This window comes from Miscanthus floridulus, chromosome 2, assembly GCF_019320115.1.
Source record: "Miscanthus floridulus cultivar M001 chromosome 2, ASM1932011v1, whole genome shotgun sequence".
In the NCBI taxonomy this organism is placed as follows: domain Eukaryota; kingdom Viridiplantae; phylum Streptophyta; class Magnoliopsida; order Poales; family Poaceae; genus Miscanthus; species Miscanthus floridulus.
This window is the reverse complement of record NC_089581.1, coordinates 158,998,724-159,013,691: the sequence shown is the minus strand read 5'-3', so window position 1 is coordinate 159,013,691 and position 14,968 is coordinate 158,998,724. Positions and strand designations below refer to the sequence as shown.

Here is a 14,968-nt window from a genome sequence, read left to right as displayed (position 1 = left end):
AGTGTGCCAATGACCAGACCACATGCAGGTGCGCTACGGTGCGTGGAGGAGTAGACTTGAAGGAAACGCTGTTCACATTGCAAGGGGCCATATTAACTGTAGATCTATAAAGGCGGCGCCCAATTTATCTGGCTGCTGGCCAAGGTTGCTTTCGGCCAGGGCCTTGTTTAGATCACCTCCAAATTCCAAGTTTTTTCACTCTCTTTCCATCACATCAATTTTTAGACGCATGCATGGAGCATTAAATATAGGTAAAAAAAAATAACTAATTACACAGTTTGGTTGTAAATCACGAGACGAATCTTTTGAGCCTAGTTAGTTCATGATCGGACAAAGTTTGTCAAATACAAACGAAACGTGCTATAGTGTCCGGATTGCAAAAATTTGCAATCCAAACTGTGTCGTCAGACCTCGGCACCCATTTATAAACGCCTGCGTTCCACTCCTTGCTCCCCACCCATCCACATCTTCTCCTTCCTCAACAACTCCGAACAAGTGGTAGAGCTAGATGGAGATCCAAGCACGACTGCTACTGGTAGCCGTTTTTGGCATTGTGATAGCGATAGGTTTCGCCAATGCCGTGCAAGGAGAGACAGCAACGCCGGTTGTTGTTGGCTTGGCCAAGTGCTCCGATTGCGCCAGGAGGAACATGAACGCTGAGGCAGCTTTCAAAGGTAGTTTAAACAAGCCCAAACCTGTCAGTGTCGTGATATAGTAGTAGACAGTTTGGCTGGCTAGTCAATGATTTGTCTGTCGTTTACTTTCCCCAGGTCTTCAGGTGGCCGTGAAGTGCAGGAACAGCAAGGGCGAGTACGAGAGCACGGCCGTGGGACAGGTGGGCAAGTCCGGCGCCTTCAGCGTCCCGCTGGCGGCTGACGTCGTTGGCGAGGACGGGGAGCTCAAGTCCGAATGCTTCGCGCAGCTCCACAGCGCGTCGAGTGCGCCGTGCCCCGGGCAGGAGCCGTCCAAGATCGTCGCGGCGCCACCCGGTGGCCACGACGGCACCGAGAAGACGTTCGTTGCGCTCGGCGGCAAGGTCTACCGCTCGTCGCCCGAGTGCGCTTCGGCTTTCCTTTGCCACCCTTTCTTCCACAGCGTTATGCACCATCACCATCACGTAGGAATCCACACGCCTGTGGTTATCCCTCACCTGCCTGATCACGGCCACGGCCATTCCATTCCGCCTGTCACCAATGAGCCGCCGGCGGTAGGCGTTCCTGAGCACAAACCGGCGCCGGTGCCCGTGCCGGAGCACGAGCCTCCGTCGACGGCCACCGCGCCGTCGACGCCGCCGGTGTATTCGCATAGCTTCCAATGTAAAATATTAAACAAGTTGCCCACCTCTTACAAATGGGCATAGTTGATCAGGTATGCTTATGTATTTTCCTTTCCAACTCCATTTCTTTATGATTACATAAGATTCTTATACAGTTTTGATATATCCAACGACCCAGAAAAGTTTCTATCAGCATAAGATATTGTTGAGAAGGATTTTTGTTGACGAAAAGGAAATTCACGAAAATTTGCAGCTTTGCACTTGCTTTTTGTGAATTATAGATGCAAGCACTGTAGCCAAAGAAGCCACCTTTGCATCCAGGGAAGCCAGCTTCATATTTGACAAACTACTTATACTTTTACCCGAATATGCATCAACTAACCAGAAATCTAGCTTGTGTAGTATGTGCGTTGTGGAACCAGGTTAAGTATACGGCGTTGTGCTTTCTCAGTTAAACTCTCCCAGGAAAGAGTAACAGAAAATCTGAAAGCGAAGCTTGACTCGTGATCAACCCCAAATAAAAATGTTAGACGTGGCGAGCCAACGTTAAATCTAGACATTCTAATGGAGATGAAACCCGAAAGAAAATCGTTAGGGCGTAACTCTCTTAGCGACGCGCCATATCGGAACCCGGGTATGGTGTTAAATGAGCAAGGGCCGGGTCGTCATCCCCGTGACGCGCCGTGTCGCGATCTGGGCACGGTGTCAAGTGATCAAGGATCGGGTCGTCGCATCCTTAGTGGCGCGCTACATCGGCGCCCGGGTGTAGTGAAAAATGAGCAAGGGTCTTCACATCTGATTCGATGGGTGCGAAGGGTAAGGAAGCTAGTCGAACCAACTAGGATCCGTTTAGGCAGTTGGAATGTAGGGTCGCTTACAGGTAAGTTAAGAGAATTAGTTGATACCGCAACTAGGAGGCGTGTAAATATATTATGCGTTCAAGAGACTAAATGGAAGGGTCAGAAGGCGAAGGAGGTGGATAATACATGTTTCAAGCTTTGGTACATAGGGACAGTTGTGAATAGAAATGGAGTAGGAGTTTTGATTGATAAGAGCCTCAAGAATAATGTGGTGGGAGTGAGAAGGCAAGGAGATAGGATTATCTTAGTCAAGCTTGTCATTGGTGATATGGTCTTGAACGTAATTAGTGCGTATGCCCCCCAAGTAGGCCTCGACGAGAGTGCTAAGAGACAGTTCTGGGAAGACTTAGATGGCCTGATTAGAGCTGTACCCAGTAGTGAGAAGCTTTTTATAGGAGGAGATCTTAATGGGTATGTAGGTACTACAAGCGCAGGTTTCGAGACAGTTCATGGAGGTTTTGGGTATGGTAGTAGGAATCAGGAGGGGGAGGAAGTTCTAGACTTCGCGGTAGCTTTTGACCTGATGATAGCCAACACTTTCTTTAGAAAGAGAGAATCTCATCTAGTGACCTTCAGTAGCGGATAACACTCTAGCCAGATTGACTTTGTCCTCACAAGAAGAAAGGACAAACGAGCATGCTTGGGTTACAAGGTGATACCAGGGGAGTGTGTTGTTTCTCAGCATAAGCTTTTGGTGGCAGACTTTCGTTTTCAGGTGCGTGCCCGTAGGGATAAACAAGCTAAGATTGAAAGAACAAAGTGGTGGAAACTGAAAGGAGATACGTCAGAGGTATTCAGGGAAAGGGTTATCAAAGAGGGCTCTTGGAAGGAAGAAGAGGACATAAACAACATGTGGGAGAAGATGGCAACCTACATTCGGAAGGTGGCCTCAGAGGTGTGTGGAGTAACCAAAGGAAGTGGAGGCGAGGCTAAAGATACTTGGTGGTGGAACGAGGAAGTCCAAAGGGCTATTAAGGAGAAGAAAGAGTGCTATAGACGCTTGTACCATGACAGGAGTGTGGACAACATAGAGAAGTACAAGGTGTCAAAGAAGACTGCAAAGCGAGTTGTAAGTGTGGCAAAGGGTAGAGCGTACGAGGATCTTTACCAACGTTTGAGTATGAAAGAAGTAGAGAAGGACATTTATAGGATGGCTAGGGTTCGTGAGAGAAAGACAAGGGACTTCAACCAAGTTAAGTGCATTAAGGATGAAAGGGAGCATCTCTTGGTGAAGGAGGATGAGATCCGACATCGATGGCAAGAGTATTTTGACAAATTGTTTAATGGTGAGAATACGGACACAACCTTTCAGTTGGATGACTCTTTTGATGACACCAATAGGCGCTTTGTGCGGAGAATCCAAGAATCTGAGGTCAGTGAGGCGTTGAAAATGATGAAAGGAGATAAGGCGATGGGACCGGATGGTATCCCAATCGAGGTGTGGAGATGCCTCGGGGACATAGCTGTAGTATGGCTAACCAAGCTGTTCAACCATATTTTTCGATCGAACAAGATGCCTGATGAGTGGAGGAGAAGTATATTGGTACCGATCTACAAGAATAAAGGGGATATTCAAAGTTGTACTAATTACCGAGGAATTAAGTTGATGAGTCATACTATGAAGCTATGGGAGAGAGTTATCGAACATCGCTTGAGAGCAATAACGCGGGTCTCTATGAATCAATTTGGTTTCATGCCCGGAAGGTCAACCATGGAAGCCATTTTCTTAATAAGACAAGTTATGGAGCGGTATAGGGAGAAGAAGAAGGACCTACACATGGTTTTTATTGACTTGGAGAAGGCTTATGATAAAATACCAAGGAATGTTATGTGGTGGGCTTTGGACAAACATAAAGTCCCAACGAAGTACGTCGGGCTCATTAAGGACTTGTACAACAATGTTGTGACTAGAGTTCGAACAAGTGATGTAGACACTGATGACTTCCCGATTAGGATAGGACTACATCAAGGGTCAGCTTTGAGCCCTTATTTGTTTGTCTTAGTGATGGATGAGGTCACAAGGGACATACAAGGGGACATCCCTTGGTGTATGCATTTCGCGGACGATGTAGTGCTAGTTGATGAAAGCCGAACAGGAGTGAATCAGAAACTAGAGTTATGGCGGAAGACTTTAGAGTCCAAAGATTTTAGACTCAGTAGAACTAAAACTAAGTATATGAGATGTGACTTCGGCACTACTATTCGGGAGGAGGAAGATATTAGTTTGGAAGGTCAAGTAGTGCCTAGAAAGGATACCTTTCGATATTTAGGATCAATTCTACAGATAGACGGGGATATTGTTGAAGAATTTAGCCATAGAATCAAAGCAGGATAGATGAAGTGGCGGCAAGCATCTGGTGTCCTATGCGACAAAAGGGTACCATAGAAGCTAAAAGGCAAGTTTTATAGGACGGCGATTAGACCTGCTATGTTGTATGGTGCAGAATGTTGGCCTACGAAAAGACGACATGTTCAACAGATAAGTGTCGTGGAAATGCGTATGTTGCGTTGGATTTGCGGTCATACAAGAAGGGATCGAGTTCGGAATGATGATATACGTGATAGATTAGGGGTAGCACCAATTGAAGAAAAGCTTGTCCAACACCGGTTGAGATGGTTTGGACATGTCCAACGGAGACCTCCAGAGGCACCGGTGCGTAGTGGAATCCTAAGCCAGAATAGTAACGTGAAGAGAGGCAGAGGAAGACCGAAGTTAACTTAGGTAGAGGCAATAAAAGGAGACTTGAAAGGATGGAATATACCCAAAGACTTAGCCTTAGATAGGAGTGCTTGGAAGACATCTATTCACGTGTCTGAACCTTGATTGCTTCTGCTGGGTTTCAACTCTAGCCTACCCCAACTTGTTTGGAACTTAAATGTTTTGTTGTTGTTGTTGTATAATAACGAGACAGTGTTGCTCCAGAAAATATGTACTGCTGACGATGCTGTCCTAGAAAATGTACATCTCGTGAGCCGTGAGCACATTTGGTTAGGCATTAGGTTCTGTGCAGAATCATCTTCCAAAGATTGTAGAGTGCAAAAGACACATCTGAATCCAAATCTAAAATGATTTCAACACTCTGATCACCTCCAAAAGGCAGTCCAAGCCACCGGCGGGGCCTAGGACAACAGGTAACCCCGCTGTGGCATTACATCGAGCAAGTAGGTGCTATGTGGAAACCATTGCACAGAAACAACAGAGCCAGTAATCTCGCCCTAAACAAACTGAGCCAGTAATCTCCATAGCAGCGTTTCATCGAACAGGTTTTGCAGCACATTGGAGGCGGCCAGCGGAATGCGTACCAAAATCGGGAAGGAGACGGTCTCTGGAGGCGCAGCTGACTCCAGAGCGGCCGCCGGTGCCGCGGCGCTAACATAGTGCGGTGCGGCGGCTCCGCCGAGGCAACCCCGTCTCGGCCAACTCAAGGGGCGCGAGAAGGTGGTGCGGCGCCTCCGGAGACTCAAATTTTATCGCGTGATGAGACTCAAATTTCAAAAAATAGAAAACCCTTCAATACGATGTCGGATGAAGATAATTTTTATATGTAAATTGTAGACCTCGATGAGATCTACAACTTTGTAGTTTTGAGTTTTTTCATTTGAGGACGTTAAGATGCTCGAAAAAATAATATAAAATTTCGGCGCTTCCAAAAATATCAAAAGTTACTGTTCACCCGCAAAACCGTACAGAAGGTTGAAAGTTGAACTTTTTCGAGAGTTGGAGGGCCAAAGTTGTCCGGTTTTGAAGTTCGAGGTTAAAATCCGAACTTTGCTGCAAATTGGAGGGTGTAAATTGGACTTAACCCTATCCCACTCGCCGCCGAACTCCTGCGCGACGACGGGAGCATGGACCGTGACTGCTTCGCGCAGCTTCACAGCTCGATCGGCACAGATGCAAACATGTTACATAAAACGCAATATCACTAAGCATATTGTTCATAAACTATTTTATTCCCATAAATTACAAGAAAATAGAGAAATAAACATCTTGCAAATCAAGTAATGTGATAATCTCGCTAACCTAGGCCATGTTTAGATTGAAAAAAATTTTAAACTGATGAATAGTAGCACTTTCGTCTTATTTGATAAATATTGTCCAATCATAGACTAACTAAGCTCAAAAGATTCATCTCGTGATTTCGAACTAAACTGTACAATTAGTTATTTTTTTACCTACATTTAATGCTCCATGCAAACGGCTAAAAATTGATGTGATGGAGAGAGAGTGAAAAAACTTGGAATTTAGAGATGATCTAAACAAGGCCCTATTTACTAAGTCCTTACCAATTTCTGTGTTTCAAAAATTGGTACATAGAATTGGTATGCGGCGACTTCGAGATTTGCCAGAATCAGGGGGAGACATCTCCTAAATGTTGACCTGTACCAGAATCATATTATACTCTTTTTTTCACAAGTTTTACTCACAAGGTTTCTTGCTAAAGTTTTTAATGAGGTAATATTAACATAAGCATGTGTCATATTTTCTATTTTCCCCACCGGGGTTTTTGTGGAAAATATCAAAGACACATATTGCCCTCATAACTCATCCATGGTTTTTCCTCAAAAGGTTTTTCATGTGAGTTATCCTAGAGGCAATACCAATAATATGTCATCATATTTTCTCCTAATTTTTCCACTTGGTTTTTACAGGAGTTTTAGCGGCACATCTCTTTTATATTGCTCCTCATATTTTTTCCCTTAAAAGATTTTTGGGAGAGTAATCTATATATGTTGTATCTCCAATATTTTTTTTCCACCGGGGTTTTTAGTGGGATACCAATGACATAGTGATTTATTTAAATCACACTCACAAATGCTATTTTCTCCTTATTCTCCTATAAGGTTTAAAGGAGTTTTTATGACATATCTATACATACATATTCCTTAGATTTTTTCCACAGGGTTTTTCGAGGAATCCAAACTACAGCTGTATTGATCTCAAGAAGAATTCGATCGAGAGGGAGTGTTGTGAATCAATGCCTGCCTCTTCACTGGTGAACATGCGTCTCCTCACCGTGTGATCTCATCCACAAGAAAGGATATGCAGTTAGAGAGAGGGTTAGTAGTGAACGTGTTAGCGTTAGGATGCCACCCGAACGGGCATGTCCTTTGGGTAGTCGACTGTTCCTCTGAACAGATGCCTCTTCGTGTAAACAGACATCTTTTCACTCTGTATATATATCTGAGAGATCAATGAAAGTAACTGTTGTTCTCAAAACCTCTATTCATTTACATTCACATTCAAGACATCATTTACCTCTCCTTGAGTCGGCAGCGCACCGTTAGTTGAACACTATATGCACCGGATCCAGATCGTACGATCGTGCATAGGTCGGTATAAAATGGGCACGATCTCCACCACCCGTCACGCGGTCCTGCCTGCCTGCCGAGAATTGTCGAGTGCCACCTGGTTCGATGGCGCGCGCGGCAGCTGGGGTCTCGCCGTCTCGGCTCGATCGGGAGCAACATGGTGTGGTGCCGTGGTGTTTGTTATCCAGATGTAGGTTGGAACTGCCAGGTTAGGTGCTAGGTGGCGTTGGAATTGAACAGAGGCCAAGAATTTCCACAGCAGAGAATAGTGGCAGCAGGCAGTAGCACAACGTAACCTAACGGCAGAGTTCACTGTCTCTAGCTCCATGGAATATGATTGTCACTAGTGTAGTACGTATAAAATCTCACCGAGTTCAGTGTAAAAATGGTGATCGGTCACTCACTCTCTGGCTTTCAAGAATTTCGCACATCGATCAACTTTTGAGCAAGGCCATACAACGGTGGACAGTGTGCCAATGACCAGACCACATGCAGGTGCGCTACGGTGCGTGGAGTAGACTCGAAGGAAACGCTGTTCACATTGCAAGGGGCCATATTAACTGTAGATCTACAAAGGCGGCGCCCAATTTATCTGGCTGCTAGCTGGCCAAGGTTGCCTTCGGCCCTTCACTAGTTTCACTTCACTTCACGCGATCGAGCTGCGTCGTCAGACAACGGTGGACAGTGTGCCAATGACCAGACCACATGCAGGTGCGCTACGGTGCGTGGAGGAGTAGACTCGAAGGAAACGCTGTTCACATTGCAAGGGGCCATATTAACTGTAGATCTACAAAGGCGGCGCCCAAGTTATCTGGCTGCTGGCCAAGGTTGCCTTCGGCCCTTCACTAGTTTCACTTAACTTCACGCGATCGAGCTGCGTCGTCAGACCTCGGCACCCATTTATAGACGCCTGCGTTCCACTCCACATCTTCTCCTTCCTCAACAACTCCGAACAAGTGGTAGAGCTAGATGGAGATCCAAGCACGACTGCTACTGGTGGCCGTTTTCGGCATTGTGATAGCGATAGGTTTCGCCAATGCCGTGCAAGGAGAGACAGCAACGCCGGTTGTTGTTGGCTTGGCCAAGTGCTCCGATTGCGCCAGGAGGAACATGAACGCTGAGGCAGCTTTCAAAGGTAGTTTAAACAAGCCCAAACCTGTCAGTGTCGTGATATAGTAGTAGACAGTTTGGCTGGCTAGTCAGTGATTTGTCTGTCGTTTACTTTCCCCAGGTCTTCAGGTGGCCGTGAAGTGCAGGAACAGCAAGGGCGAGTACGAGAGCACGGCCGTGGGACAGGTGGGCAAGTCCGGCGCCTTCAGCGTCCCGCTGGCGGCTGACGTCGTTGGCGAGGACGGGGAGCTCAAGTCCGAATGCTTCGCGCAGCTCCACAGCGCGTCGAGTGCGCCGTGCCCCGGGCAGGAGCCGTCCAAGATCGTCGCGGCGCCACCCGGTGGCCACGACGGCACCGAGAAGACGTTCGTTGCTCTCGGCGGCAAGGTCTACCGCTCGTCGCCCGAGTGCGCTTCGGCTTTCCTTTGCCACCCTTTCTTCCACAGCGTTATGCACCATCACCATCACGTAGGAATCCACACGCCTGTGGTTATCCCTCACCTGCCTGATCACGGCCACGGCCATTCCATTCCGCCTGTCACCAATGAGCCGCCGGCGGTAGGCGTTCCTGAGCACAAACCGGCGCCGGTGTTTAAATCACACTCACAATGCTATTTTCTCCTTATTCTCCTAAGGTTTAAAGGAGTTTTTATGGCATATCTATACATACATATTCCTTAGATTTTTTCCACAGGGTTTTTCGAGGAAATCCAAACTATAGCTGTGATCTCAAGAAGAATTCGATCGAGAGGGAGTGTTGTGAATCAATGCCTGCCTCTTCACTGGTGAACATGCGTCTCCTCACCGTGTGATCTCATCCACAAGAAAGGACATGCAGTTAGAGAGAGGGTTAGTAGTGAACGTGTTAGCGTTAGGATGCCACCCGAACGAGCATGTCCTTTGGGTAGTCGACTGTTCCTCTGAACAGTTGCCTCTTCGTGTAAACAAACATCTTTTCACTCTGTATATATATCTGAGAGATCAATGAAAGTAACTGTTGTTCTCAAAACCTCTATTCATTTACATTCACATTCAAGACATCATTTACCTCTCCTTGAGTCGGCAGCGCACGGTTAGTTGAACACTATATGCACCGGATCCAGATCGTACGATCGTGCATAGCCGGTATAAAATGGGCACGATCTCCACCACCCGTCACGCGGTCCTGCCTGCCTGCCTGCCGAGAATTGTCGAGTGCCACCTGGTTTGATGGCGCGCGCGGCAGCTGGGGTCTCGCCGTCTCGGCTCGATCGGGAGCAACATGGTGTGGTGCCGTGGTGTTTGTTATCCAGATGTAAGTTGGAACTGCCAGGTTAGGTGCTAGGTGCCTAGGTGGCGTTGGAATTGAACAGAGGCCAAGAATTTCCACAGCAGAGAATAGTGGCAGCAGGCAGTAGCACAACGTAACCTAACGGCAGAGTTCACTGTCTCTAGCTCCATGGAATATGATTGTCACTAGTGTAGTACGTATAAAATCTCACCCGAGTTCAGTGTAAAAATGGTGATCGGGTCACATCACTCTCGGCTTTCAAGAATTTCGCACATCGATCAGCTTTTGAAGCAAGGCCATAACACGGTGGACAGTGTGCCACATTGACCAGACCACATGCAGGTGCGCTACGGTGCGTGGAGTAGACTCGAAGGAAACGCTGTTCACATTGCAAGGGGCCATATTAACTGTAGATCTACAAAGGCGGCGCCCAATTTATCCTGGCTGCTGGCCAAGGTTGCCTTCGCCCTTCACTAGTTTCACTTCACTTCACGCGATCGAGCTGCGTCGTCAGACAACGGTGAACAGTAGTGCCAATGACCAACCACATGCAGGTGCACTACGGTGCGTGGAGGAGTAGACTCGAAGGAAACGCTGTTCACATTGCAAGGGACCATATTAAACTGTAGATTCTACAAAGGCGGCGCCCAAGTTATCTGGCTGCTGGCCAAGGTTGCCTTCGGCCCTTCACTAGTTTTCACTTAACTTCACGCGATCGAGCTGCGTCGTCAGACCTCGGCACCCATTTATAGACCGCCTGCGTTCCACTCCTTGCTCCCCACCCATCCACATCTTCTCCTTCCTCAACAACTCCGAACAAGTGGTAGAGCTAGATGAGATCCAAGCACGACTGCTACTGGTGGCCGTTTTCGGCATTGTGATAGCGATAGGTTTCGCCAATGCCGTGCAAGGAGAGACAGCAGCCGCCGGTTGTTGTTGGCTTGGCCAAGTGCTCCGATTGCGCCAGGAGGAACATGAACGCTGAGGCAGCTTTCAAAGGTAGTTTAAACAAGCCCAAACCTGTCAGTGTCGTGATATAGTAGTAGACAGTTTGGCTGGCTAGTCAATGATTTGTCTGTCGTTTACTTTCCCCAGGTCTTCAGGTGGCCGTGAAGTGCAGGAACAGCAAGGGCGAGTACGAGAGCACGGCCGTGGGGACAGGTGGGCAAGTCTGGCGCCTTCAGCGTCCCGCTGGCGGCTGACGTCGTTGGCGAGGACGGGGAGCTCAAGTCCGAATGCTTCGCGCAGCTCCACAGCGCGTCGAGTGCGCCGTGCCCCGGGCAGGAGCCGTCCAAGAATCGTCGCGGCGCCACCCGGGGCCACGACGGCACCGAGAAGACGTTCGTTGCGCTCGGCGGCAAGGTCTACCGCTCGTCGCCCGAGTGCGCTTCGGCTTTCCTTTGCCACCCTTTCTTCCACAGCGTTATGCACCATCACCATCACGTAGGAATCCACACGCCTGTGGTTATCCCTCACCTGCCTGATCACGGCCACGGCCATTCCATTCCGCCTGTCACCAATGAGCCGCCGGCGGTAGGCGTTCCTGAGCACAAACCGGCGCCGGTGCCCGTGCCGGAGCACGAGCCTCCGTCGACGGCCACCGCGCCGTCGCCGCCGCCGGTGTATTCGCCACCGAAGCCAACCCCCATCTACCACCCGCCGGCGCAGCGCGACGCTGTCACTGGCCCGTAGCTCTTCAAGAAGCTGCTCCCGTTCTTCAAGAAGTTGTTGCCTTTCTTTCCTCCTGCCGCGATGGAGACTCAGCACTAGAATGTTTGGTCAGTGTTTCATGGTTTTTGCAGGTTATGCAGTTTCCTCAGAATAAGGCTGTGACATTGATAAGTTCAGCATGAAGGTTGGGTCAGTTTAAGAGTGGTGTGTTCTATTCTATCTATTGGGGATAGTTGAACCTTGTGCAACTTCCTGTGAACTGTTTTTATTTAGTAGAGCTCTGCAAGAAGTTGGGAATATTAAATTATGACTGCAGTCAACAGAAGCATGCTATTTTTCCTATTGAACCTCGCATATTCAACCCAATTACCCGAAAGTCTAAAATGGGTAAAGGTGGGAAATGTACAACACTTAAATATCTTAGCGACAAAAAATGATCCGATTTAGAGTTGATCTCAAATGATCAAATGGAGTTCACTATTGCATAGCACTCATCAAGACGATCAGATTACATGCGGAACATCTAATTTAGACTCTGCCCTGAACAACTGCTGCAAAAGCCTGTCATTATAGAAACATGTTGTTCCATGTTATCTATGTACTGAACTAGAGAATGATATGAACGTCCAAACTTCAAAGTGGTGCGCGGTACTTCATGAAACCAAACTCTCATGAGATTTTATCCAGAGGAGAGTGTAAGGGCAGTCTCAGTGCGAGTTTGTCAATGAAAATTTTATGAGAGTTTTATGGCATTAAAACAAACTTCAACTTATACACCTTTTATGTATGTTTCCCTCTAGAACAGTAAGGTGATCCCTCTTTGACCTTAAAACAAACTTATATACCTTTATGTATGTTCTCTTTTTCATATGTTTTTTGTTTTGACAGAAACTTGAAGAACTTAGTGCAAATCTTTTAATTTAATTCGCACACAACCACTACAGGATTTTGGTTCTTTGCCGAGTGCAGGCCGCACTCGGCAAAGCCCGCTCTACACTCAGCAAAGGCTTTGCCGAGTGCCGCACTCGGCAAAGAGCACTCGGCAAAGAATTAGTCGGCAAAGAATTCTTTGCCGAGTGCCACCTGTCTGGCACTCGACAAAGCCTTTGCCGAGTGCCATGTCAGCACTTGGCAAAGTTAACGTCCACCGTCATCTGCCGGTTTTCTTTGCCGAGTGCTGACGTGGTAGGCACTCGGAAAAGAGTTTTAAATTTTTTTAAAAAAAATAATATTTGCCGGTCTGACAGACACTCGGCAAAGTAATTTTTTTGAAACAATCTTTGCCGAGTGCTGACACTCGGCAAACTTATGGTCACTTTGCCGAGTGCCTGTCAGCACTCGGCAAAGCTGTTGTGCTGGGAAAAACTTCCCCAGCTTTGCCGAGTGTTTGCACTCGGCAAATCTGGGTAAATTTTTTTTTAGTTTTTTTTCACATTCCATCCATGCAATATCACATATATTCAACACACATATATATCACATTCCATTCATACAATTCAACACAAATCCATCTACAAGTTCATCCGTAACAAATCCATCCATCCATCACAAGTACATCCACACAAATCCATCACTAGTCCAACATAACCCTCACATAAGCCAATCCATCACTAGTCCAACATAACCATCACAAGTCCAAAAGCGAAATGAGAGGTACCTACTGCATCCCTTGGTCCCCATGGCCCCCAGAGTGTGAAGAGCTCCCAGATGGCCACGAAGGCCACCCTTGCTGCGGAGGGCCACCCCGGAACGTCCACCCGGGCGGCAGAAGATGGCCGCCTGTCCACCCAGAGTACCCGTGCTGCATAGATGGAGGAACGACACCTGGCCACGTGTACTGTGGAGTCGGGCCAACCGTGCCAACCGGCCACCCGTGCTGTGGAGAAGGGCCACCTGGAGGAGTCGGGTTCGAACCCACCGACTATGCCTGCACAAAGGAGAAGCGATCTCATTAGTACCTACAGGATGGCCGCACAAGCTAAAGCAATAAACAACCATATATACTCACTGGAGTCCCTGTAGGACTAGGAGCAGGGGGTGGAGCGAACAGCGAGGGAGGCAACGGAGGCAGGACCAAACCCGGGATCTGAAGGCCCTGAAAGTAGGTCGCCACGTCCTGCAGCTGACGCACCGAGTGCTGCTGGACAGCCTCCAGCTGATGCGCCGACTGCTGCTGGACAGCCTCCAGCTGCCGTAGATGGGCCTCCGCCTGGGCCATCTGCTGGCCCTGCAACTCTGCCAGCTAGGCCTGCAATATTACAACCCGCCGGTTTAAACAATGCAAAGGCCAGGTACATGTGTAAAACCAGTGAACGACGAATAAAATTGTACTTACCTGAAATGCCGCCATCATCTGCGTGGAGCTCGGCTGCCGAGGTGCTATGGGGATGTCGGAGGAGCTCGTGCTGGTTTGTCGAATCTAGCTCAGTCTGGGAACAAAGGACGACTCGATTGCGCTGTTGGCCATCCAGTACCGACCATGCTGCTTCCCTCCTCCCAACCTCATCATGAGGTCCGTATCCAGGGGCTGGGTGGCCAGATCGAAGTCCTCCCCATGGCGCATGCGAGCCGCCGAGGTGTACTCAGCAAGCTTGGGGTAGACGCTCGCGTTGGTGTACGTGTCGGCCCCATCCTCTGGGTTGTAGACGTTGTCCGCCGCTGTCGCTGGGCCCTTGTGAGCCAGGGCGTACCCCATGAACTCATTGATTTCCTAGCCACCATGCGACTGGGACTGCGAGGAAAACACAAAGATGATTACAAGTAATGACAATTGAGCGCTAGAATAAATAAATAAATAGATCAACAGAAGCGTACCCATCTTTCCATGTAGACTGGGAGGGACCGGTTCCCTTGGTGGTGTGACGGCCCTTGCATCTCTAGGCGGCACCTCCGATGGCTTCTGCGCTGAGTGTACATGTCCTCCGAGACCCACTTGTTCACGATGTCCACCCAGCAGTCTTTGTACTTGGAGCACCAAGCAGGACACATCTGCATGACATCAAGTATTTGACATGTCAAAAGATGAATTGAAGCCTACTTATTTTTCATGGAAGGAATCAGAATGAATGTTTCCTACTTACCTGGAGGTACTACTCCCTGGTGAGGTCGGTCTCCCTCTGGAGCATCATCTGCCTGGCTTCCCTCTTCCTCACCACCCAGCCAAGCACGTCGGCGTTGTAGGTGATGATGCACTGGATACACCCCTCGTGGTACAGGTCCTTAAGTCGCTCTCTGCAGACCTTGTCCTGCACTCGCACCGCCTCGGCCTGTTTCCCATCCTCGCACGTGAAGTAGTCCTGCATACAGATATCATGTATCATTTCATTATTTCAAGAACGTCCAACGAATGCGTAGTACTGAGCAATGCAGTGCGATGGAGACTCACCTAGAACTCCCTCTTGATCCTCGTCGCAAGGGTGCCGTGGTCGGGGTCCATGACGCTGGCGAAGTGCTCCCACGACCAGGGCGGCC

At 48.4% G+C, this 14,968-nt stretch overlaps 2 protein-coding genes and 2 pseudogenes across 2 annotated transcripts; 3 read left to right on the top strand and 1 right to left on the bottom strand.

The window, feature by feature from the left end:
• Positions 1-493: 493 nt before the first annotated feature.
• On the top strand, positions 494-1,375 carry LOC136540314 (proline-rich protein 4-like). Its single transcript, XM_066532314.1, has 2 exons — positions 494-674; positions 771-1,375. Exons 1-2 carry the CDS (start codon positions 509-511, stop codon positions 1,358-1,360), a joined length of 756 nt encoding a protein of 251 aa, XP_066388411.1. The 5' UTR covers positions 494-508; the 3' UTR covers positions 1,361-1,375.
• A 6,942-nt stretch (positions 1,376-8,317) lies between these two features.
• Positions 8,318-9,368, top strand: LOC136537337 (proline-rich protein 4-like). The gene is made up of 3 exons (XM_066529339.1): positions 8,318-8,581; positions 8,678-9,191; positions 9,251-9,368. The coding sequence occupies exons 1-3, from the start codon at positions 8,416-8,418 to the stop codon at positions 9,366-9,368; spliced, it is 798 nt and encodes a 265-aa protein (XP_066385436.1). The 5' UTR covers positions 8,318-8,415.
• A 994-nt stretch (positions 9,369-10,362) lies between these two features.
• LOC136537336 (proline-rich protein 4-like) lies at positions 10,363-11,819 on the top strand (annotated as a pseudogene).
• A 1,599-nt stretch (positions 11,820-13,418) lies between these two features.
• On the bottom strand, positions 13,419-14,192 carry LOC136537335 (uncharacterized; annotated as a pseudogene).
• Positions 14,193-14,968: the final 776 nt, after the last annotated feature.

Excerpts from the sequence above, each read along its gene's own strand:
- LOC136540314 (XM_066532314.1), top strand. The coding sequence starts at position 509 with ATGGAGATCCAAGCACGACTGCTACTGGTAGCCGTTTTTGGCATTGTG. Across the intron at positions 675-770 it reads CGCTGAGGCAGCTTTCAAAG|GTCTTCAGGTGGCCGTGAAG; the intron begins GTAGTTTAAACA and ends TACTTTCCCCAG.
- LOC136537337 (XM_066529339.1), top strand. The coding sequence starts at position 8,416 with ATGGAGATCCAAGCACGACTGCTACTGGTGGCCGTTTTCGGCATTGTG. Across the intron at positions 8,582-8,677 it reads CGCTGAGGCAGCTTTCAAAG|GTCTTCAGGTGGCCGTGAAG; the intron begins GTAGTTTAAACA and ends TACTTTCCCCAG. Across the intron at positions 9,192-9,250 it reads TTTCTCCTTATTCTCCTAAG|GGTTTTTCGAGGAAATCCAA; the intron begins GTTTAAAGGAGT and ends TTTTTTCCACAG.